Below are 23,548 nucleotides of genomic sequence, written 5' to 3'. Positions count from 1 at the left end.
AACGTAGATTACACACATATGTTTATGTATGGTATATATATATATTTTACAGATACACGTATGCATGTACGTAGCGTGCATTTAATGCGCAGTGTCTACACACCACAAATAAAACCCGTTCGTGGTTCACCAAACTAACGTCGTCATTGTCGTCGTCCTTTCGAGGTCGGTTTTCACTCCGAGATGGAAAACAGGGTCTTAAAGCATAACCAAATGTACACGTGATCCATGGAGGAGACCACCTACTAGGTGTTATCGTGTAAACCTCTGCAGCGCAGGTGTTTTAATCACACTTGTTTCAGAACGTCCAAGTACGAGAAGAATCGGTAATTCAAAATAAGGTCCATACTATTTCTCACACTCATTTCGGTTCATTGATCATCGACTGTTGATTAATATTTATGTATACATGGTTCCAAGTTTGTGTGGTGACAATTGACAAATCATTTCCAATACTTGTCAGACTCAAATTCTCTGTTTGAATAGGAACGGTGGGAATATTGTTAATACCTATCTTGGCAATAAATTATCTCAATTTCGGTTGGTCAATTTGTAAAAATCTCAATTAATTGTTATTAGAAAAAGTTAATTCTTGCGCTGATTCCTAAAAACTCCGAAGCAGAACTCTGGAGTAAGTTTGTTTCGAAAGTTCATCAAGTTCTCACGATCGATTCAATTCCTAGATCAGACATTATATAGAACATGATCTTCTGATCGTTTCTTATCGAAAGCTTGCTGAAAACATGTACCTGAAGAAAATTCGATCAATGACGCTTACAAACGAATAGATCGATGTAACTATATAAGCCACGTGATTTCTATAAATCTGTAACATCGAACGTATGCTTGGGTTTCATTAGTTCTTCGTGAACTTCGTCATCGAATCGCACTAAATATTAGCATAAGATTTAGTTACTGATCAAACTTTACTGAATGGAATCTCAGATACGTCACTTTGAAAACCAGGTTTAAATCGCAGCTATCATAGGCATAAAATGGAAATGAAACTCACGTCGTCCATGTCGCGCTTCCTTCGCGACGGCGGCGTTTTCCCTGACGTATAAGCTGGTAATCCTTAGCCAGGGATCTCTCGCCGTAAAACAATTACGAGCAGGGAGCATGTGCGATGGATATGCGTTTCCACACTTCTTATCTATATCCGTTAACAGATATGCGTTACATGCGGTATTTCCAGGCAGGTAATTTCGGCGACATAACGGCCTTCACCTGCTTGCATTGCGTTACATAGTTTAATGTTTGACGATCAATGAAACTTGAACTCCGTCACAGATCGACAAAAACGAAAAGACTTCTAGTGACAAACACAGAATCACAATAATAATTTACACGCAGCTTTTCAACTAGATATCAATCTGTAGAAATACTTGTTTCACTACCATTATTGTTACTATTTTATGAACGAACTTCGTTAAACTGCACTTTCCACACACTTTTCGTCAACACGCCACATCCGGCAGTCTGCGATTATCATCAACCTTTTAGAAGAGTGTACCATTGTTTCACAGTTTGTCGGTTCAAATTACGATAACTCCACAATTAGCCACCATGCAGGTTACGGCTCCCGATTATCTTTGCACTCAAGAGTTTTAAACACATCTATTAAACTTGCACGATTGCAGAGCTTAATCATGAACTGCATAAATCCCCAATCGCGTGTAACGGAAGATACTCGTTGCACACAGCTGAAAGTAACTAATCAGTTGATCAGGTCACGCAGACATGTAGCCGGATATCCGACCGCACTAATCACCGAACGATGCACAGGAAAATAGAGCGATAATCATCGCTGCAGGGTTTATAACAACGATGCACGTGCGACACGAACACCAATCAAATTTTCAAAAAAATTCGCGCGCCGCAGTGGCGGGGAGATCACTGGCTACTTCACGGCGCGCACGAAACCCGCGCAAATTCGATTTCGTAACATAAGCGGCGTCGCCCTTCCGAGCGTTAAAGTCTCAAGCTCCCTCGCCTAAGTTTCGAAAGGAAGGACCACACAATTAGACGATGCGATGCCGGAAAGGATGAGGAGTACCCTTGCGTACGCGGGCATTAAGCTCTCTCTGGTGAACCGGAGGCCTTCAGCTGGCCGCGACCGACGCGAGAACTCGACGCGCACAAAACGCGCACACCGGCAATCCGAGATACACGCTGTCGCTGAAGAACCAGCGGCTCGCTCGCTCTTCTCGCACAGCGGACAGCGGCTGAAATCCCACTGAACACCGCCGGTTCCACGGCCCTATTTCCAGCCCCGGCGCAACACGCGCTCGCGCTGTTTCAGTTATTGCGGTTGCCGCGCGGCAGCGCCACCGGCGTTTTTCATTTCCTATCCGGATACGTAGTCATCGACAGCCAATTTGTCTCAAGTTTTCGATTGTTAATAAAATAGTAATGATTTCTCTCAGAACTCAGAAGTTTTTATCTAGCATATTAAGTATTAGAGTCGCAGGAGAAATTAAAATTTCAGTAACGAATCTTATGGTTGTATCAAAAGTTTGGATTCTTCGTTCGTAGCAATAATGAAATTTTTCAGTCAATCTCTTTATTTCGTGCATTATGTTTATACGTAATTATACACTTTTATCAAATTTATAAAATAATTATGATTAATTCTTGGTAGTTTTTATCTAGAATATTATTACAGTCGCAGGCGAAATTGAAATTTCATTCGCAAATTTTGTGGTTGTATAAAAAATTGGATTCTTTATTCGCAGCAATAATGAAACTTTCTAGTCAATCTCTTTTTCTCCTGCATTGTACATATACTTATAAAATTTTAGCACATTTCATTTTTGAATCTGTACACATGATCACTTTGGCTGTATAATTTAGTGCACCTCACAATCAGGGATAACCACAATTAATTTTGATATCTTTTTTAACCATTCAATATTCGCTCAAATTAATCCCAAGATGATTTCACTCAACTGTATAAGCAGATCAAATTCAGTCCACCAACTCTTCAGCATTGAAAACATGTGATCCAAATTTAATAATCAATTACACGTACGATTAAATATTATTTAAAATTCACTTCAAACAAGTTTAATTTTTCATTAATTCAGTCCCAACCTAATCGACGATCGAACTTGTAGGTTCGTGTGTCTTAGGTACATACGCTTTGTTTGTCGCACATTATTATCATGTGTACCGTGAAAGGATGCGCGAGCCGCTGTACATGCAGTTATACGCAGCGGTGGATGAGAATTGGGAAGAAGTTGATGAACCTGGCTCGTGAATCATGCTGCCCGTAAAAATTGACACCCCGCATGCGCGGATACACACAGCTGAAACGCACCCGTGTATGGGTACGTAATACCTGTGAGAGATATAATGGCGCTTATATCATGTAGGGGAACAACAGGTTTCCGCGTCACAGTATGCAGTTACTGCCTACCTCCTATAACGCACGTTATATCCTACGTCCAGGGTATATAATGTTACACGTATCCTACGACCATAGCGAGCGCACGCTGCTCCCCACGTAACACGCTGTTCGTTTTCTTCATTTTCTTCCCTCTCCCCCTTTTTTTTATATCTTTTATCGCATCCGACCTTCACCCCCGGAACTTTGCATACCGATCGATTTTCGCGGATAATACGAGTAGGTAGTTACGAAGTTCCTGTGGAAAGGAACGCGAGTCGTTGTTCTGGTCATTTCAACAGATGAAAACCGTTGATGAGTAAAGTAATTTATTACAGGCGTTCAAATTCAATGAAACGAGAAGAAAACTGTTCGATCAAATTTTATTTCAGACGCAGAATCCGTCGAACGCTTTTCACTAGTACGATAAATGAATCAAAATTAAACTAATTGAACTCGTATCGACGTGAAAATAAAGGCAATTTTCGCATCACATTGAAAAGTGTAGAAAGTAAGGTATAAACGGTGGTCTCAAGTACAACTGCAAGCACTTCGCGCGAGGATTCGTTTTTCAAAATTTGTCGAAAATCTTTGTGTTTACAGAGGCCTGAAGCAGCGGGTCCGTTTGTTTCGATGTCTGTGAAAACAGAAAACAGCTTAAGTCGACGCTGATTGTGTATATACACAATATGTAAACATGCCTATAAGCTCTCCCTATCGCTTCACGGTGCCAATGCACTTAACGCCTGAATGTGATCTTTGGCAAATGTTTTCTCATTGAGAATAGCGACGAATATCGGAGGCTATGGGTGCGTTAATTGCGCAGTGCGCGATTTTACCGGCTGCGCCGTTATTTCGGGGTTCTTTTGTCTTTTCTCGCACCTTTACGGCCGATCGGCGAATCCGTTTGTCCAGGTCCCATGTCCACTGCAGCAGGGATGCAACGCTGCAGTTATACGAGCCAGGCAAACAAATCGAAGGAATATTGGCAGACACTTAATGTGCGAGATTTTAGCGCGTCTTGCAGCGTTGTAGACTAAACATTTATTGCAGGCATTGTATTTACTCGCGCCAGCTATTCGAGGAAAGGAATACTGTAAGGTGCGTAGGTATCGCAAGACGCGAAATAATGCAACAGCTATAACTGTACAGTGTGGTACGATAAGAACGGATGATGTTGTCTTTTCGGTCGGGAACTCGGCGATAAGAACGAGCGCGTGGCGTGACTGAGACTTTGCGATAATAAAACACTCCCGACGATCTTTCGACGCCATGTTGCGTCTTTGGAACCGGACTCTACGCATTTCGATATTCGACGCCATTCATAAGATACGACTGCCACCTGTCCCTCGTTCCACCAGGGAATCCCTTTCGCCTCGTCAACTCCTTCACGTTTTCCTCTTTCTTTATCCGTGTTTTAAGAAACAAAAAATTCTTCTCCAGTATATTAGCTGCGGGATGTGCTGCCTGGTGTTACAGTACGTAATTTAGCCGGCGTGGTAACAAAAAGAGATTAATAATAATCAATGGTTGCTGGTGTTTTCACCGCGACGGCATCAAAGCGGATGGCGCAGGAAAGAGACGTGACATTAGTATTCAATTTGAAGACTTTCGTTTTTTTCAATCTCCCCTGCCACTATAATTCCGTGCACATTCACGATTAGAGGTACCCATGCGTCGTGATGTTCTCATATAAAAACGTGACACTGTACTTCTCTGATAGCCGTATGTTCTAACAAGAAGACTTCAATCACTGATAACATGTATCGGTAATGCGTTTTTTTTTTTTTAAGTCAGGTAGTTCTGAACATTTGATGCAGCGATTCGGAACAGCTTTGAAACGAAGTGCGTACTTGGTCCGAAAAAAATCGTAAAAACATTTCTATAAAAGTGAAATGAAGGTGAATTTTTCCTCTTTAAAGCGCCGCTTGGGAAATTCAGATATCTCTAGGATAAGATAAGCTGAGCAGGAAGATGAAGTGATCGAGATTTTCGAATTTCTATTTATTATTTTCAGCTAAGAATTTTGATTTTCTTTAAGATCGATCTAAAAAAGAGAAAGTAAGGCTTTCTAGGGGTGAGTAAATATGGTGGAAAAAAAATGCAAAAATTTTTCCGAACTATTTCGAACCAATTTAAAGGGTGCGACTATCGCAATTCGATTTCACTCTCCTTAAGGACAGGCCTACAAGTCAGTCATCCAGTTAGTATAAAGATCAGTTACAAAGGGGACAGAAAAGCGGTGACCTACCAATGTTCACGCAATTAACACTGAGAGAAATTTGTAGTTCCGGTTACCGCTCAGTCTTTAACTATTTTCATTTTTTACTGCAATCGAAAAATATAGTTCTAGGTAGAAAATGAAAATTAGTTTTCTAGCTGTTACAGAAAAGTCTAGTATCCGTTACTATTCTTTCTCATTACGATCACTGTTACTATATTTTCTTGCAACTGTTGCGAAAATTTAATGCTCGTGCGACAATAAATTGACGTTAAAGCCTTGTTTAACTAGAAAAGTAGGGTAAACCTCAGAAACTGATTTTGCGTTGCAATAACCAAAAAAGGATCGACAATAGCGCGACTCGTTTTTCGTAATTCCAACAATATTCAAACAGTTTTTCTTGCCGATACCTGTTTTACTAAATTTTTTTCAGTGTATACACCCGTAAGAACCCAGATTAAGAAACATGACATGAAAGTCACGCGACGCAGGTCGGTTTGACATTATTTTACATTTTCTTGTATTTGCTCAAGGGGCGTCGTCATCGCATTTGCAGATACGTGGAGGGGCATAGGTGTAGGCAGTGTTGCTGAGCTTGCACGGGGTCCGTTGGAACCGAGGGACACTTTGTCCCCCTGGGAATAAGAACTGAAACGGAGGATTTACACGTGTACTTGCTAGAGCCGCAGCCCAGGGAGCAGATATAACCCGGAGCGTCTCGCCGCGGTCCCGACGCCGTCCTCGAGAGTGTTTATGCTAATCTGGAGCCAGGGTGGCCCGGAGCAACAGCTCCGTTCACCTTTCTTGTGTAAGTTCTGTGTACCTCGGCAGCTCCGACGATTCCAGTTACACGCGTTTTTCCGACCTACGTTTCAACTCTTTACATCTTTTTCTATTATCTTTATTATTTCCCGTACCTACACGGTGTCCATGCGGCGGTAACGCGTGGACAGCGAGCCGGTTTTTTGCATAAATATAAAGGGTGAAAATTACTTTTTCCGCGTATTGACGAATGCCATGCGATACAGGTGGTCGTTCATTCGTTCGAGACAGGCATATTTCGATTGTCTTGGATCGACTCGAAATTTGGAAGTAGACGGTTTTGAGTCCACTGATCTTAACTCAAAATTTGGGTATTTTTCAAATCCATGATCTAATATAGCGGTGTTAAAATTGACAAAAACTTGACTGTTAGCATAGATTGTTATAAACCAGTTTTTGCGGTCGATTTGATAATACAATATTTTTCTTACATCAACGAAGAATTTGACTTGATTTAGACGAGACTCGGTCTCATATCTGAAGTCAAAATTCAAACAATCAAAGAGTCAACCATTCCGAATATCCGAATTCCTGAACTTTGACTTCAAATTCATAATCAGCATCGTCAGAAATCCCTGGATATCAAGTATCATGAAGATCAGATAAGTTCTTGCATTTTCATCGGTGATATTGAACGCGCTATTATGAATTTCTAACTTTCAATCCCAAGGAAATTCGTTGATCGGAAATTGGCACATTATTCTTCGGTTGAATATTATTCTACGTAAAAATTAATTTTCCTCGATTTTTCACGCTTTTCGATACCATGTCAAAGAAAAAGAATCGTTCATACCGTTCATGTAAATTTATGATAACATGAAAACTTCTGTACCTCCTTTTTTATCCCTTACGAATGTCACAACATATATACATACTGAAAAACATGGCTCGCCACGTATCTATGCAAGTTTTGTTTGTCTCTAATTTTTATTTCAATCGTTTATCTTCTATTTGTTCTGCGTTGTGTATCGTGCATCTATAATATCAAATTTGACGTAGCTAATGGAGCTCTTCCTGCCCTGTGCGAGCTCTTACAACGCGAGATGCGGTCTTGAAACAATTTAGAGCTAAACGGCGCGGAGTGAAGAGCAATAAAATGCACCACAGCAGGGTAGCCGTATTACCGCGATCCTATCTACGCCGATACCCTGCGTCGTTCAAATATATAGTGGGCATTCCATGCCAGCTCGACTACGTTTCGAACTCGACATTTTTAATTTGGTTCAAACTTTTTCAGATGCGACTATAGCAATTTTAAACCCCCGATACTTTCTTCTGCAATCATTTTAGAGTCATCCAAACCTCTTCGTTTAGTTACATTTTTATTGGAATTCTCCACAAATGCTCAGAAATTAAATTTTTCTTAAATAAAGTCCCATAACGGTTTCGTTGAGACCAGACAAAAGAAAATTTCGTTGTTTTAGTTCGAAATTTTTTATTCACAAGTATCAATGTTGGAATGTTTTCAAACATGTTGAAAGAAAATTCTTATGTCCTCACAAGTTTGTGGCAAATTCAATTTTTATATTATTTTTCATCTTGTGCATTAAATCCTGTTACTCAATTTCACCTATTATGTAATTTGAACATGTTTGTCAGATATAGAGTTACAGACATTTTTGAAATGCTGAAGCACCCATTTATATAAATCCAGAACAACCCGGCGTGCGTGTATCGATCAATCACCTGGTATCCCGTCTTTAGCTCCCATTCATAATTGGTATGAAAAATTATCGGTTAAATGTAAGCCCAGTGAGTCAGTCGACTAATATAGAACTTGAGTGATCTGCGACTCGCATTTCGATTTGACCGTTTTGTTTCTTTAAAACCTCTGCGATAGCGGATGTACAATTTCAAGTTGAAAATGATTGATCACCGGCTTTATAAATCACATGTTGAGTAGTGCACTTTCACAGCGATCATAGTAATTATGTAAATAAACATGCATGACTACGAGTTGTTTTTTCATTTTTTTTTTTTGTTTCTGAACATACGTACAATGATTACTTTATTTCACCAGATTTTCCAAAGTTTGGGTAACTACTTGACGGAATATTGCATATTCGGTGATGCCGCAGGAAAAAATTCCAAGATAGGTGAATATTGTGATTCAGGTGAACATCATCGAACATTGTCATGATCTTTGCTGTAAAATTGAAATTCTCGATTCGTTTTTACTCGAAGGCTCTTTCAAGAATAGATAGAGAGAAAAGTAATGATAAGAGATCGATTTTTCTGTCAAACATTCGGTGATTGATACTGAGCTTAGCGTCAAAGAGTAAGGCTCTCAAAAAATCCTAAAAGCTACAAATTTGCTGTAGTTATCTGTGAAACACTAAGATCCATGTCTTCCGGGAAAAAATATATGTCAATGTGGTTCTCAAATATAGAAATCTTAAAATTGGACAAACGATTGATCTACCGGCCGAATAAGTGAGCTTGGTACGAAAACAGCGAGAAAATTCTTAAGAAAATAAAGTCGCCCTCGTGTAGGTATAATTGAAAGACGGTACGTTGTCTGAAATCTGCCTAATTGTAAGAGTCACTGACTTTTGTTTCAAGCTCGAAAAGTTTAATCCGTCATCCACGCAGATGATTATTTCTCTCCTTAAGAAATATTTATCTTCGTGTATATTTATGTAAAAGTAGCTTATCCATATAAATAATATACCTACTGTGCAAGTCTCCAATATGAGTCGTAGGCGAGCCGAAGGTGAATATACCAAATACACGAGGCGAAAAGACAGCTGTCTCCTTGTTGCACACGATTATTTATATAACAAGAGTTTTTTACGCGTTTTCTCACGAAGCACGAATTTGAGGTTAGGATCGCGTAATGTCAGATTTGTTCGCTGCAGCGCATGCGCGTAGTACAGAAAATACCACTTTCAACTCCTAGGACTGAAAAGTGGCCTTTTCAGTACTCCGCGCATGCGCATTCGCAGACTCGCTCTACCGTCATAAAAACGGACACTTCGTGTACGGAAAACAGGCATGAAAAAACGCGTAAAACATGGACACCTCACGTAAAATATAACGTTAAATTTGTGCTACGCGTTTCCCTGAATAATAGGAACAGTTCAGAAGACCGATCAACTATACGATATTATACCCATTATTTATGGGGTGATTTAGACACGGGGTGTTCGAGGTATAAAGGCTCTCCTCGCAGTCCCGACTTAACGCGCGATGAGAAGGTAGCCTTGTTACCCGAATTACTTCCCACGTGTCTTGGTAATTAGCCGGAGTGACGAGTTAATTAGCTTTGGCCGGGAAGCTTTCGTCGCGTGACGTGACGATGGCCGGTATAGCCATTTCCAGGCCGTAATATACTACAGACAAAATCCACTTCGACACGAGAGCCTCTCTCTCTCTCTCTCTCTCCGGCCGCGGGAGTGTGGGTATTAAAAAAAGTTAACACCTTTGCTCCTCCGCGCGGCATATACACCTCATCGCATTTACCCGCACACGCCATACCATTCGATCCGGTTCGCACACGAGGAGGACCCGTTTGTTCCTTTAGCGTCAGTTTTGCCCCGTGGCGCATCGCCGCCGCGAGTTAGGTTAGCAAAATCGGTTATAATGAGGCCTTCGATCGATCAATCAACCTCCGGATCACTACGGCGTATCGATTCCGGAAACTATATCTCTATCTGACCGATTCAAATTAGGGCGGTGTATTCTTTTCTCCCTGAAACACGATCTGAACATCAAATTTTTTCTTTCTTTCTTTTTTTATCGACAAAAAAATCTTCCCAAATTACAAGATCATTAATTCAAGAGCATCGTATGAAAGAGTCCCAGTAACCTATTTTTTTTTTATTCAAATTACGTGGAAAAATGTATACGTATTTCAGTTTCTTGGCTGGGTTTTACAAAACGATCGCGAATACGTGAAAACTACAGACGATAGTTGAATTATCTTCGATAATGATGACAGATTTTTTTTTTTTACTTTCGAGTAACCAGATACGATTTATTATAGCGAAATCAGGTATTGTTTTATTTTTAGTTCAAAGTGCCGGAATAAAGCTGATCTTCTAAAGTTTACGAGGAGAAATACGTTATTATTTATATGAAAACAAAGCCAGTTCAACTGTTAAACTGTACTACTCAATAATTTTGTAAAATTTGACGGAGAAACTGGAATCACCGTAGCTTTTTACACGTTGTTTATCCTTTTGAGTTAGTGCGGTAAGTATTCTTACCACCTATTTTACATCCATTTTTTTTCTATATTTAGAGAACTTATCAACATATTTCGTTGCGGTTTTTTGATATTTCTGATATTATTCCAACATGTTTTCAATACCCGAGAGTAATTATTGCGATGTAATGTAAATTGTTATTGTTAGAAACAAATTGATTGAACAAAATCGAGAAAATTGAAGGAATAATTCATTTCCGATAAGTCACCTCTCTACACGTGTACCTACATATTTTCCATAAATCTTAAGTTTTAGAGGTCGCTGATTACGAATCGGAAATCGGATTTAAAAATTTCAAGATGGCGGATCAGATACGGTGGACGAAAATTTTGAATTCAAGGGGTTTTTGAACAATTTTTTTGATTTTAAAAATTCAGTATGGCGAATCCAGTCAGCAACCCTAAAAAATTTCGCCAATTGAAATGAAAATCTTGTGAATGAAATGGCGATAGAAATTAGCTGTGATTATCGGGCGCCGATAAACTTTTCTTATTGTATAATCCTGATTATCCGCTCCACAAGAATATTCAATTAACCGCAATTTTCACGCTATATACATAACACGCAGACACGATTGTTCAATGCTTTCATCCGCCTCTCTACAGCAAGGAGCCCGTATTTACAATTAGGTTACAAGCAACGTACAGATACTGCAGAAGCGATTAACACGATGAACGATAATCGCAGCCAAACAGGTATTAGTGGTTGTTGATTGATCTGTATAATCACTGTATGATCGCTGCATCTGTTTGTTCCGTCTTTCAATTACGTTTCATTTTTATCGTGAAAAACGCATCAATATTGTTGCAATTAGCTGTAACAATTAGCTGCGTCCAATAGCTACATTTCGCCTTTAGTGTAGGTACATTAGAACCTTAGAAGGACCTTAAATAACTTTTGAAAGATAAGATTTATCATAAAATGATAAGAGACCTTTTTTGTAGAGCGTTCAATTCCCTACAAAAAGGCGTTCTGGTTTTATTATTTTATCAATGCGTTGAAGAGTTATAAAATTCCAAGTTTAAAACAAAAAATATTTCTCATGCTATTTAAATGGGGAATAGAAAATCGGGACGATGCACCTCTAAATATTAATATTAAGAGTCTGAAACTTGGACGGCATCTTTTTTTTTTTGTCATTTGAAACAATATATTTGACTCGAATTTTGAGAGAAAAAAAATAATTGATTTTTTTATACAGTCTAAAAAGTAAGAACAAGTTGTTACGAGTTTCGCCGCGGTATAATAACAGCTGTTACACGTAACCGTGGCGATGATAAAATGCCCCGTAGTGTCGAGCGAAATTATCCGCGAACCGGTCGATAGTGAAAGTCGATACATGAGTGTTGAAAAGAAAGGGAAAGATAAAAATTGTGAAGGAACGAATGTGGGCTGTTTGTGAGCCGCCGCGTAGAGTAATGTCTCTATTCCCACTTGCGGCACTACCGCCAGCCATACCTAATAATTACACGTCACCGAGGCTTCGTAGTAGTGAAGCATCCAGCCTCCAATTATCCGCAAGCACCTGCCTCTCCACCGAGTTGAGAAAAATTTGACGCATTCGAAGGAGGATGGTATACGATGAAGAAAGAACGAAAGAAAGAAATAGAGAAGGAAGAGGAAAAAAAAAAAACTATACGGTCAAACGATCCAGGACAGAAACTCCGCACGGTCAATTTTTTCAACACTGAATCACGGCATCGCCATTGGTTGACTTGTGTGCGCTCAGCTATACTTCACGTTAGTGTGCATATACTCTTAGGGTGTTTTTAGGACGAAGTAAAGCAAACACATCAGCTATTTATCGAGGTTTTCAAGAGTAGGTATTTCACGGTGTGGACATTCTATTTTTTATTGTTTCTTTCTTGTTCTCGCTGTGTATGCATTTCACATAACTGACCGAAGATTGGAAAGAAAATATACATATATCGAAGCGATAAAATTGATTCTATTACCTATATAAGAAATATTAGAAAATTTTTCGCGAGAAATATGTTCTTATTCGTAGGGAGTAAAAAAAGTTTGAAGCTGTGGTAAATAAATGTATTCGAATCGAGATTGGAGAATTTTTTGTGCCAAATGTAAAACGAGAAGAAGAATAAGAAAAATAAAATAGATTCTTATGTGGAAAATTCTCAGCTTTAGAGAAATTCGATGCTGGGTAAACTCTTAAAATCAATTTTGAAGTTTGAAATAATTATTCGTCGAGTAACCTAACCTTCTTTCGGCTATGACTATAATTTTCTACAATAAACTTTATTTCAACATCGCGTTCTTTGACAGTCTTCGACAGTCATGAACATCTGCATTTTATTACTGATTTCAAATTTGAGGGTGAGCAGATCAACCGCATTTTGTCATATTCAGGATGATCTCGGCTGGATGTTCTTGCAGTTTGAAGAACCACAACCCTGGAAACTACAGGCTGTTCAATCATGTTCAATATGCAAAATTATACCGTACTATGGAAAAAAAATATCTCCATTTTCGATGAATAAGTCTAAAAAATTGAAATATGCTTTTTCACACCTTATTCAGATCGATTTTTGTGCTTACCAGTAAAACGGCGAATTTTTTTCCAGTATTTTCTCGCAGAAAGCTGAAAGGTTTCCATACAAAAGCTAATCATTATTGCAGATTTTAATTTCTCACGCCCACTCGGTAAGACAAAAAATGGCATTCAAACGTAATTTTAGAAAATTCACGATGCCAAAGCTAGGCGAGTGGTAAAGAAATTGAAAAACTCACGCGATTTTCTCTACAAGATGTAGGCAACTCTACGTTGTGGGGAGTATGAGTACCGACATGAGAGTGCAGCTTTGTCATAAAAATTGGCGGAACCAATCTTACACTGCTTCGGTGATCCGACAGACTTCTCGGAAACACGCAATGCGGCAGCGTGCAGTTTTGAAATCACGCGTAGTAAAAATTCAGAGAGAGTAAGAAATCGGCATAATAATAGGACAGAGGGCCGTAATATACCGACGCAATTTTGTTGCTGGGGATATTACGACAATTGTTGGGTAGAACGTAAGTCCGTATCTACAGAGCGTGAGTACAGTAGTGCTGGACGGAGGTGAATTAGTGCAAAGAAGGTAGACTTTATTCCTGGAAGCATAGATCGTTTTCAAAGTTATTACCCGAGGTTCGCCATATTTGTACGTAGTTAACCCGACGCTAATGACACGCGCTTCTTGCATCACTGACGAAGAGGCGCGCGTCGCCTTCTCTGCGAATAGACGGCTGTCGATTCTGATGGTGATGCGGCGAAGAATTGCAGGCGTGTCTAATTCCTCACCCGCAAAGGCCGCAACGTCGAGTCCTCGTTGAATTACGGGGATTTACACTGAGAAAAATTTCATTTGTTACAGTAACTAGTAAAATTCAGTAAAACAGGTATCGTTAAAAAAAAGTATTTAAATATCGTTGGTATTACGAAAAACGAGGTACCCCTAACTATTTTGCGCTATTGTCGATCCTTTTTTGGTTATTGCAACGCAAAATCAGTTTGTGAGGTTTACTCTACTTTTTTAGTCAAACAAGGCTTTAACGTCAATTTATCGTTGCACGAGCATTAAATTTTCGCAACAGTTACAAGAAAATATAGCAACAGTGATCGTAATGAGAAAGAATAGTAACGGATACTAGACTTTCCTGTAACAGCTGGAAAACTAATTTTCATTTTCCACCTAGAACTATATTTTTCGATTGTGGTAAAAAATGAAAATAGTCAAGGACTGAGCGGTAACCGAAATTAAAAATTTCTCTCAGTGCGATGGATTCGAGGTGCATAGAGCCGCTGACGGAAGGAGCGACGTTGAACAGCATCGTCCGGTACGTACTAAGGCACACCCGACTGACGGAGGCCAGCGCTCGGCACGCAGTTCTGGAGGTCCTCAACCTGGGAGTATCGATGGGAAGAATCGGCAAGACGCCAGCCGGCACTTATCTTCTCATGACATCGAAGCCTGCCGCAGTTACGCACAAGATTCGCGAACCTCGATTCGACGATGACAGCAGCCCCGAATCTTCTCTTGGAAGCACCAGCGACTGAGTAAAATGAGCTCAGTTCATGTGTTCCAAGTCCAAAAATTATAATAATAAGTAAATTGTCGTTAAACGTTTCATATTGTTGTGAAAAAAGTTTTCTCTAAATTTACATATTTATATTATTAGGTGATCCTATTTGGGGGTTGGAAAATTTTTATCTTGAGACGCCCCCGATATCTGTTCCGAATCATTAAATAAAAATCTGTGTAAAGTTTTAAGCCTCTACGTCAACCGGAACACGTGCCTCTGAGCTCTGAAAGTTTTAAATGTAAAATACATGTAGTTTTTATAAGCAGTTATTTCGATTTGTATGACTGGTATAAATTAAGGAACCGATTTGAAACTTGGCAGAGTTGTTGTTTGTAACGACAGGAACAAAGCCTGAAAATTTCATAATTTTATAATGTATTTCTTTTTTTATACAAGCTTAATAGCATCAATTTTATTAGGCTTATATATAAGTGAACAATGAGTATAAGCTTGAAATTTTCAGATCTTTTTCCTGATCATAAAAGCTAAATATATTTTACATTTAAAACTTGAGGAGCTTAGAGGCACGAGTTCCAGTTCACGTAGAGGTTCAATACTTTACACAGATTTGAAAAAAAAATTTATTTGAAACAGATCTGGGGAACGTCCCAATGAAAATTTTTCTGACACTTAAATAAGGACCAACCAAATATAATATATCGTCAACGTGACAGTGTCAGACAATAATTAAAGGTCATTTACCGGCCTCTTTCATACCATCGTCGATTGTTACAAGGAAGAACGCGCGCGATTCAAACCCCGATAAACCGACGAGGACTACATCGTCGAGTTTGAACAGATTTTTGATACTTTCGTTGATATTTTTTCTCCATCGACCATCGATTTCTCTTTTTCCTGGCATCTGTAGATACATAACCATGTTATACTCGCCGATAAACGTGAGCGCATAGGATCGAACTATTGGAAACGAAGGAACGCAGAGAAGCCTGCCTCAGCAGGCAGTGCGTGGGATCCCTGGCTTCAGTGTCGCAAGAACAAGTTCTATAAACCTCGGTACCTCGGTACTTAATTACCGTCCAGCGTGCTTCGCCGTCTGGTAGGAACCTGCGGCCTGGCTTTGCGCTGTAAGTGCAAGTGTTGATTTGCCAACTCACTGTACTCGAACCAGCAGCCTATAACGAGCATTTGACCAAAGCGTTATAGAACGATGAGCAATAATCTTGGCGTGGATTCGCTATCAATTGGTGAATTTCTGCGGGAATCAACGATCGGATAACGAGCTTGCAACTTTGTCGTGCTTGAGCGAACTCGGTTCTCTTACCTTCTTGAAGCATTCACTTTTCCCCAAGTTCTCGGGTTTAAGTTGTCGACAATGATCCTTTCATGCTAATTGTAAATCAGAATTCGGATCAATTTGAAAGTTTGCATGTTTCCTCTCAGAGACTTCTTGAAAATAATCAATTCAAGCTTCATGTCATCAAGTTCCACCGTAATTTGATCTGTACGGATCACGGTGAGCTTTCTTACGTAACGATACCTCAGAAGCTAGCTTATCCATAATGTGGTAGTTTTGTGAAAATCTTAAAAAATTACTTGCAATTTTGTGTTGATTTAAAAATATTACTTTGCAATGCTAGTTCCAGAAAGCGGTCGTTTGCGCAAAAGTAACCAGAATGTTAAAATGGTGTGCAAAAAAGTAACTAGTAGGTATCAAAAAGGCTATAGTCGATAAGTGCCACTTCTCACACGCTTCACAGGCACTGAAAAAGAGGCTTTTAATGCACGTGTTGCAAAAACTAGTATCCGGTTGTTCTTCGTCCGATTTTCATATTAGATTCTGTGGCCTCAGATCGAACAACCAATACGAACAAATCAAGTTACGAACTATCCTGCCCCTGGTTCCAAATGCGCGATAAGTATCATTGACTACTAAAGTCAAGGTTCGGCCCGTTGGGGTTTCGGTAGTTCCGAACCCCCGCTGACGTTGAACGAGGGAACCAAAAGGGTTAGCTGGCGGCAGTTTTTATCTAAATATTAATTGGACAGCCAATTATATTTTCGTAGTGAAACATAAATTTATAATTGTTAACTGCAATTAAAGCGAACCAATTATCCGTGCGCATGCTCTCGGATGGTCATTAACCGTTCTTGTGTGTAGCCTCGGGGGAGTAAAGATGCCACTCCGAGGATGCTGCGGCAGAGTATCCGCCGCGTAGGGGAGTCACGGAATTGTTTACTTCACGAAAATGGCTCGGGAGTCGCGCGCGATCACAAGAGGTTAGGAAACAAAGTCCTTTGTTCGTCGCAAAAGGCGAAGCGTCGCGACGCCGCGCACATACCTACCTACCAACGAAACATGAACCATCCGACCATCCAACATGCGCAAGCAATCCATGTTCCTCTACACGAATGTGCAGTAGGTACAGGTACGCAAGACCAAGAGCCGAAGGCTTCGACTATGCCATCCACCCACGAGGAAGATTGCCGCGTGATTCACGCCCCGGTGTATATTCTATTCATGTTGCGCTTTCGTTATTCAAGAGAATTACACCGCGTCTCGGAGGTGGACTACGGAGCTGGAACAAAGTTGTTCCTTCCTCCTATAAGAGGAAAAGGGGCAAATTAGCAGCTCCGGTCCGGATGGATGCCGCGGAGGTTGCTGCCAACTTCCAGCTTGGAGCTTACGGAGTTTACCTAAACCGGCAAGCCAGTTGTCCGCATGCGGAAAAGAAAATTAAACCGCGGTTCGGTGGACCCTCAATCCTTCCGTTCCCTCTAGGGAACCTTACCTTCCGCCACTGTCTTTCAAGTTGACCTCTTCACCCCAATTTACTACGACACGCAGGGATCCTCATTCCACTCCACCAGGTTATCAATACTGCCTTGCCGCGTCAGTGCAGAAAAAGAAAACCCTGGGGAAAGTTACGAAGCGCAAATTTAGGTGTGGAAATCTTTATTATAAGAGCACATAATGAAACCGTTGGATTTTATTTTCACTTAATGGAAGTTTGTAAATTCCAAACAATGTTCAGTGGTTGCAAGCGATCTTCTAGGCTGTCAAATGGTTGCTGATTCCATTTCATTCTAAAGTGTCTGAGAAACGACAAAATTATTACGTCTTACGTTCAATAAACATCTGGCAATGTTGAATATATCCGATTCCAAGGTATACGTTTACCCTTGTTCACGAAGCTTATGCGGCAGAAGGTTATTTCGCTTGTCAAAGATGCATTCTCGATGGCACGGACTTGCACGGAGGCGTCGCGCAAGGTGCAACCGCTCGCAGAGTCAGTCTGGACAATGATAAAAGAGGGAGAAGAATGCGGCGAATGAGGGAAGGCGAATAGAGAAGAAACGCCAAAGGATGGGGCGTCCCGAGTCCTATACAAATTTATGCCCCAGGTTCGCTAAATGCCTACGGTGGTGCATACATTTGCAGCCTTTCACTCTCTCTCTCTCTCTCTCTCTTTCTCGCTCTCTTGGACATCCCGACACATATACTATACACACGTCCCGGAGTGTCGCCGAAGATCGTTCCTCGACGTCTTCGCGCCGCTGCACAGCTGCACCAGCATCGCGAAACGTTAATACAATATCTCGCCGGCCAGATCCGACCTTCAGAAGCTCTGATACACCTACGGGGTGTCTCGGTAAAACGCATAGACTCGGAGCTTCCACCGTGGTTCCAAGAATGTTTTCTTTCCGAAGAATCAGGTCGAAACGAAGGGCATATATGAGCCGATCGCCGGGGAACTGTTTTAATTTTCGGATCACGTCGCCGCACCGCTGCAACCCGTCTGCAAATTTAAATTGGGGCCTCATTACGGGGAAAGTTTGAGCCGGGACTTTGGCCCCTCGAACGACCCAAAACTGTCTCATTTTTAAAATCGTTTTACCGTAAACGCCGAGCAGCCGAAATGGCCGACCGCGGTTCTCGATCAAATTACACCTTAATCTGCACTCTCGAGCTTTTTTCTCCTCTTCTGTTATCCTCGGCGTTTCAATACCATGCACCGCTGTTACTTACCCGTAAACATTGTACGGCCTTACGGCAAGGTCCACCCTGTATAGGGCGCAGGATCGATCCGCGTGTAGGTAAGACAGACGGACTAACTTCAGCCATTCGTTTTTGTAAACTGGATCCGGCGAGGCGAAGGGCTGCGGGATGCATCTCGGCTCATTTAAATGTAGCTCCGCACCGGACCCGGGGTACATATGAGATGAAGATAAATAGGTGTAAAGCAGGAAGCCTGTTTCACTTTGTTAAAGTACGCGACGGTATCGCGGCTACTCGCGCTGTCGCCTCTCCGAGTACCTTCGAGTGCCTTGAAAAGCTCGCGTCGAGACGAAACGGGGACCGGATGACCCTGCCCGTCTCAATCTCCGAAACGGGCTGACTTAGGTACAACGTTAACCGGACTATAAAGTTTAATTAGGGCTCCTGTGGACCACCTGCCACCTCCAGGTACCTCAGCCTGAACCCGGTCCTGCGATATTTCTCTGGTCGCTGGGATCCACGGCTCATCTTCGGCCTTTAACCCCAAACCATAACGTCATCGCTGAGGAGAGAGAAGACTGTTCGAATTGCATACTTCCAGGGTTAAAAACTGTTGGAGTTAGGAAAGGTAAGGGAGTTTCGCTTGGGCTTTACAGCATTGCAGGAAGACCGATCCCCGGTGGTCGAATCCATCGGTTCTTTTCCTCGTCAGGACCGGCGGTGATTCGGTATATGTATATGCACGAGCCACAGCTCAATGGCTTGGGTGATGTCCGTGACGATTTTTAATATCGGCTTTCTGCAGACTCATACAGCTCCATGGGTTGGTATATAAACCGAAAGCGACGCCGGCTCTTCCGATGATTGGTACTAATTTCATCCTTGCCCTTTTATTCGAGCCCATTCCGTACCGTCGGAAGCACTCAACGACGAAACTACCAACAGGATCACCCGGGAACATGTTACACCTCAAGCCCATTTGATTTTATGGGAGATTTTTTTATTTCTTTTATTTTTGGCAAGAATGTTCGTCATACTCGATATAGTTGTTTTTTCTGTCTTTCCAAGCAGCATGAGTTCGGATCTATCAAGTGTTGCATCGCGTTGTAATGAAAACTTATGTATAGAAATAGATACAAAATTGGCGTTCTGAATTGTTTCGTTAAGTGAAAATAACCCTGTTCCAATTTAATGTGATTGCTGAATTATGAATCTTTCAAGACGTATCACGTTGGATTAATTTCTACTATACAATTAGACATTATCCTCTATACAATACGAAGAATCAAGTTTTGTTCAATCATTTCACATGTCTAATTGTTTAGTTTTCTATAAATAATTCCACGCAGATGCTTATATACTTTAAATTTGTACTTAAGAATTAATTTGGGACCAATGACGAACATCGACTTTATTACTCAAAAGTATGCGATGAATCTCATACTTCGATTTGCAGACCATGGTACTTTAGGTATTCTGAACATGTTCTTCAGCCATAGCAAAGGAAATAAATATATGTCGGAAAGAGGGGGGAGTTAAATTGTGAAAAATATACGTCAACTCCAAAGGAGGTAGAAAAGGTTTGCGTTGCCTTTAAATGAGGGAATCTAAGATTCCGCTTTCACGTAATCACTTTGTGTCAACAAGTGTGAATATAGGCGAGAATGACACGGTCTTATCTGATTACTACTGATTCTTGATTCGATATGGGTGGATTGAGTTGAGGAATTCACCGAGGAGTGAATCGTGGCACGTCTCGTAGTATACAAGAATGAGAAGATTCAGTTAAGTGTAAGCACGGAAGCACGTGCGTGGTTGGCGATGATCAGGCCCGAAGGAATCGAGAGGGTGGTGGAACGAACGAGATAAGCGAACAGGACTTGAGGCCAGAAACGCATTCGCTCACGTTTTTCAATTCTTGTCTACAAGCTAATTCCGTAGATAAGAGTTCTCTTATTAATCGGCCGGATAAGGCCCACCGTGTCGAGGGAGGCGGTGGAGTTAATTAGGTTGTGCCCGTTCCTTCGTCCCGGCGAAGGAAGGAGCCGCCGGCATTGGAGACTGGGAATTAAGGGAAGGGGAACACCGGGGCGGGTCCATTTATCTACAGAGTTTAGATACGATCTGCGTCCGCGCGCGAGATCCTGCCAGTATTTGTCACGGAGATGTGGCCCGAAGATTAGCCGTCAAGGGGCCCCCGCGGGGCCCAAAAGCCTCGGGTCCCTCACCTCGCGTTGCGTTATTCACCAAAAACTTGTCGTTCTTCCCCGCGCCACGGGAACAATGCTACACCCGGAAAACGTGTCTTGGGATTTTTACGAGAAACGTGGCTCGACTGCCGAGCACCAAAAGAGTTTTCTTCACCAACTGACGAGGAGCAGCTGATATTATCAAAAAGACAAAAAAAAAATAAACAACCGCCATTTTGTCATCCCGAGCAGTGTTATAACGATGGAAATTCTCAAGCTAAACCAACGCCTAACCATTCTGCTGATTAAAAATGGGTGCATCTAAGCTTTATCTTGAAAATGATAAGGCTGCAAACAGTTATTGACTTTGCAGACTCAATTTGGCTGGACTTAAATTGAAGTCCTTTGTGTGATTCAATGTCACCATATCGCTTCAAGTCCTTTTGGATTTATCATTCCATGGAAACAGTGTGATTGTAAATTTATTTAACGATCAAAAACGAGTTCAGGTACAGATCACCTTTTCACTCAATGTTCAATACGGTAATAAGTCGTTGGGTCTACGAGAGAAAAAACGTTGGATACTTATCCGCTAGAGTTTTTGTGCATGCGATTTTTTCCGTATCCGGAATCGTTGCATCGTTAACTACGTTAATAGTAGCAGCAGATAGAAAAGAGTGCTGTATTACAATGAGACGCTTTTTTGCCTTTGGGTGTATTTGATCTGCATCAGTAAACTGTCGTATTTCTAATTTCTGTCTCTCAGAATCAGTCAGTCAACCGTTTACTTTACACGGATAATACTCGTCGAACTCTTATAGTCGGGAATTTTTCCTTAATCACTTGCATAGGTACGAGTAACAATTGTTCCAATCGTTAAAAATGGCCTCAGGCTAGGCTTTGAACTGCATCAAGAGTTGCGGAAGGAAGCGATATCTGTTATAATATAAGAAGAAACTCAGTCTGAAGTCGTACTTCCTCCTACTACAGCTATTACTGAAATTTAAAAGAAAGGTGGGTGCCTGATTTATCCTTCACCTGTATCCTCCTCCGCCACCGCTTCCACCTCTCACTCTGCATTCAGGATATTTCGAATACCTGTAACACCAAACGTACGAAATAACTTCCCCGCATTTTGGAGGGTGGGAAAGAAGTTCGGAAAAAGAAAAGAGCTGCAGAGAGGCAGAAATTACACCTGTATACATTTGAGTCGTCGTCTTCGTATTTGGTATCTGTCGAGCGGACTCATAACCTTTACGGACCGGCAGTTCGAATTAAGGCAGACGAGGTGGAATCTTAATCGGCGCGGGAAATGAGGGGACGCCGGAGCGTCGGGATTATTGGGACTGCCACGCCACGAGGTCTGAGGGCTCACTTTACATAGAAATGTATCACTCCGACGGGTTAGAGGGGCGCAGGAGGGGGGGGGGGGGGGGGGGGGGTCATACCGTTCTCCTTTTTGTCGTTTCTCTTGCCATTGCTCTTGATTGTGAGTCTGGATTACACGCACGAGGGGCAAAAATGGACCATCGGCAAGCGGACGACTGGACACGGCGTTTCGCCAGTTAGGAAATACCAATTTCGGGGGCCTTTGAAGATCGAAAGAAAAAACGATCAACGCCGAGGAGAAAGTCGGATACATCGACCCGTTACAAGGGACTTATCGACACATTCCTTTAACCGAGATCTTCGGCGTTTAATGGATACAAATGTTGGTCTCAAACACGACTGTAATCACCATACGTTCTGGAGTTTCTATCGCGGTTTATTATTTGAACTTTAGCATGGTCCAAATTCCGAGTGGTTTGAATTCTCAAAGAGTCGAAAATTTTTTGTCAAAGTTTCTCGGCATTTTATCGAGTAAATTGCCATACGTAGAAATTTGTCGTTATGGCCCACTTACCTACTGGAAATTTTTACATTAAATTTAACTATTCAAAGTCTCGACCATTTCCAAATTCGGTCGTTTGGAATTCGTTTACCCATCGGAATGACGAACATACGATTAGATTGTTTTTGCTGCAATACAAGTTTGCGCAGGTCGGTAGGAATAGTTGAGCAGGAAAGGAACCATGGAATTGGGTACGAACGTGGAACACAAAAATAAAAATAAAATAGGGTTAGAATATAGCATTGGAGAGGAAGGATGCAATCTGATAGAAATGTGGAAGGTAAAAAGAACGGTAGAATATGATATGATACATATTTAATGTCATATAGTACATTTTGTGGCAAACTGAAATTACCTATACAAAAATCCAGAATTTAACATAAATAGTGCTGCAAAAATGCAAAAGAAGCAATAATATACAAAAATAGTATTAATGGTAACGATAAAGTAGTAATGCGAAATAATTAGTAATAATAGTAATAACAAATCAGAATACAAGATTACTTAGAATACATTGCTATAGCATGAAACTTATAAAAGTTCAATATAAAATTACTTAATTCAATAAACTTCCATATTAAGCACAACATAATGAATTAAAAAAAAAAAATATATATTAATTAAAGAATAGGGTAGAAAGGTGAGAACTGGAAAGAAACGATGGATTAAAGTATAAATATGGAGACAAGGAGAGCAAGGATGCGACAGAGTAAGATTGAAGAGATGGTCATCGCGTAGGGATGCAACGTGTTCATAGGGTAGTGTAGTTTATTGAAACTCGTTTAAATTCGACA

General features: G+C 41.0%; 1 protein-coding gene across 2 annotated transcripts in view; it reads right to left on the bottom strand.

Annotated features, from left to right (window-relative positions):
- LOC124212687 (uncharacterized) overlaps positions 1 to 2,189 on the bottom strand; it is a 78,245-nt gene extending 76,056 nt beyond the window's left edge. For both annotated transcript variants that reach the window (XR_011176469.1, XM_046613028.2), the window contains exon 1: positions 1,013 to 2,189. Coding sequence is in view for 1 of the 2 variants with exons in the window: in XM_046613028.2 (XP_046468984.1) it covers positions 1,013 to 1,021 (9 nt within the window). In the remaining variant the exon portion in view is untranslated. The remainder of the gene's footprint in view (positions 1 to 1,012) is intronic.
- Positions 2,190 to 23,548: the final 21,359 nt, after the last annotated feature.

The sequence above is a fragment of the Neodiprion pinetum genome, chromosome 2 (genome assembly GCF_021155775.2).
Source record: "Neodiprion pinetum isolate iyNeoPine1 chromosome 2, iyNeoPine1.2, whole genome shotgun sequence".
NCBI lineage: Eukaryota > Metazoa > Arthropoda > Insecta > Hymenoptera > Diprionidae > Neodiprion > Neodiprion pinetum.
The sequence above is the reverse complement of the archived record's forward strand: the minus strand, read 5'-3'. Positions and strand labels throughout refer to the sequence as shown.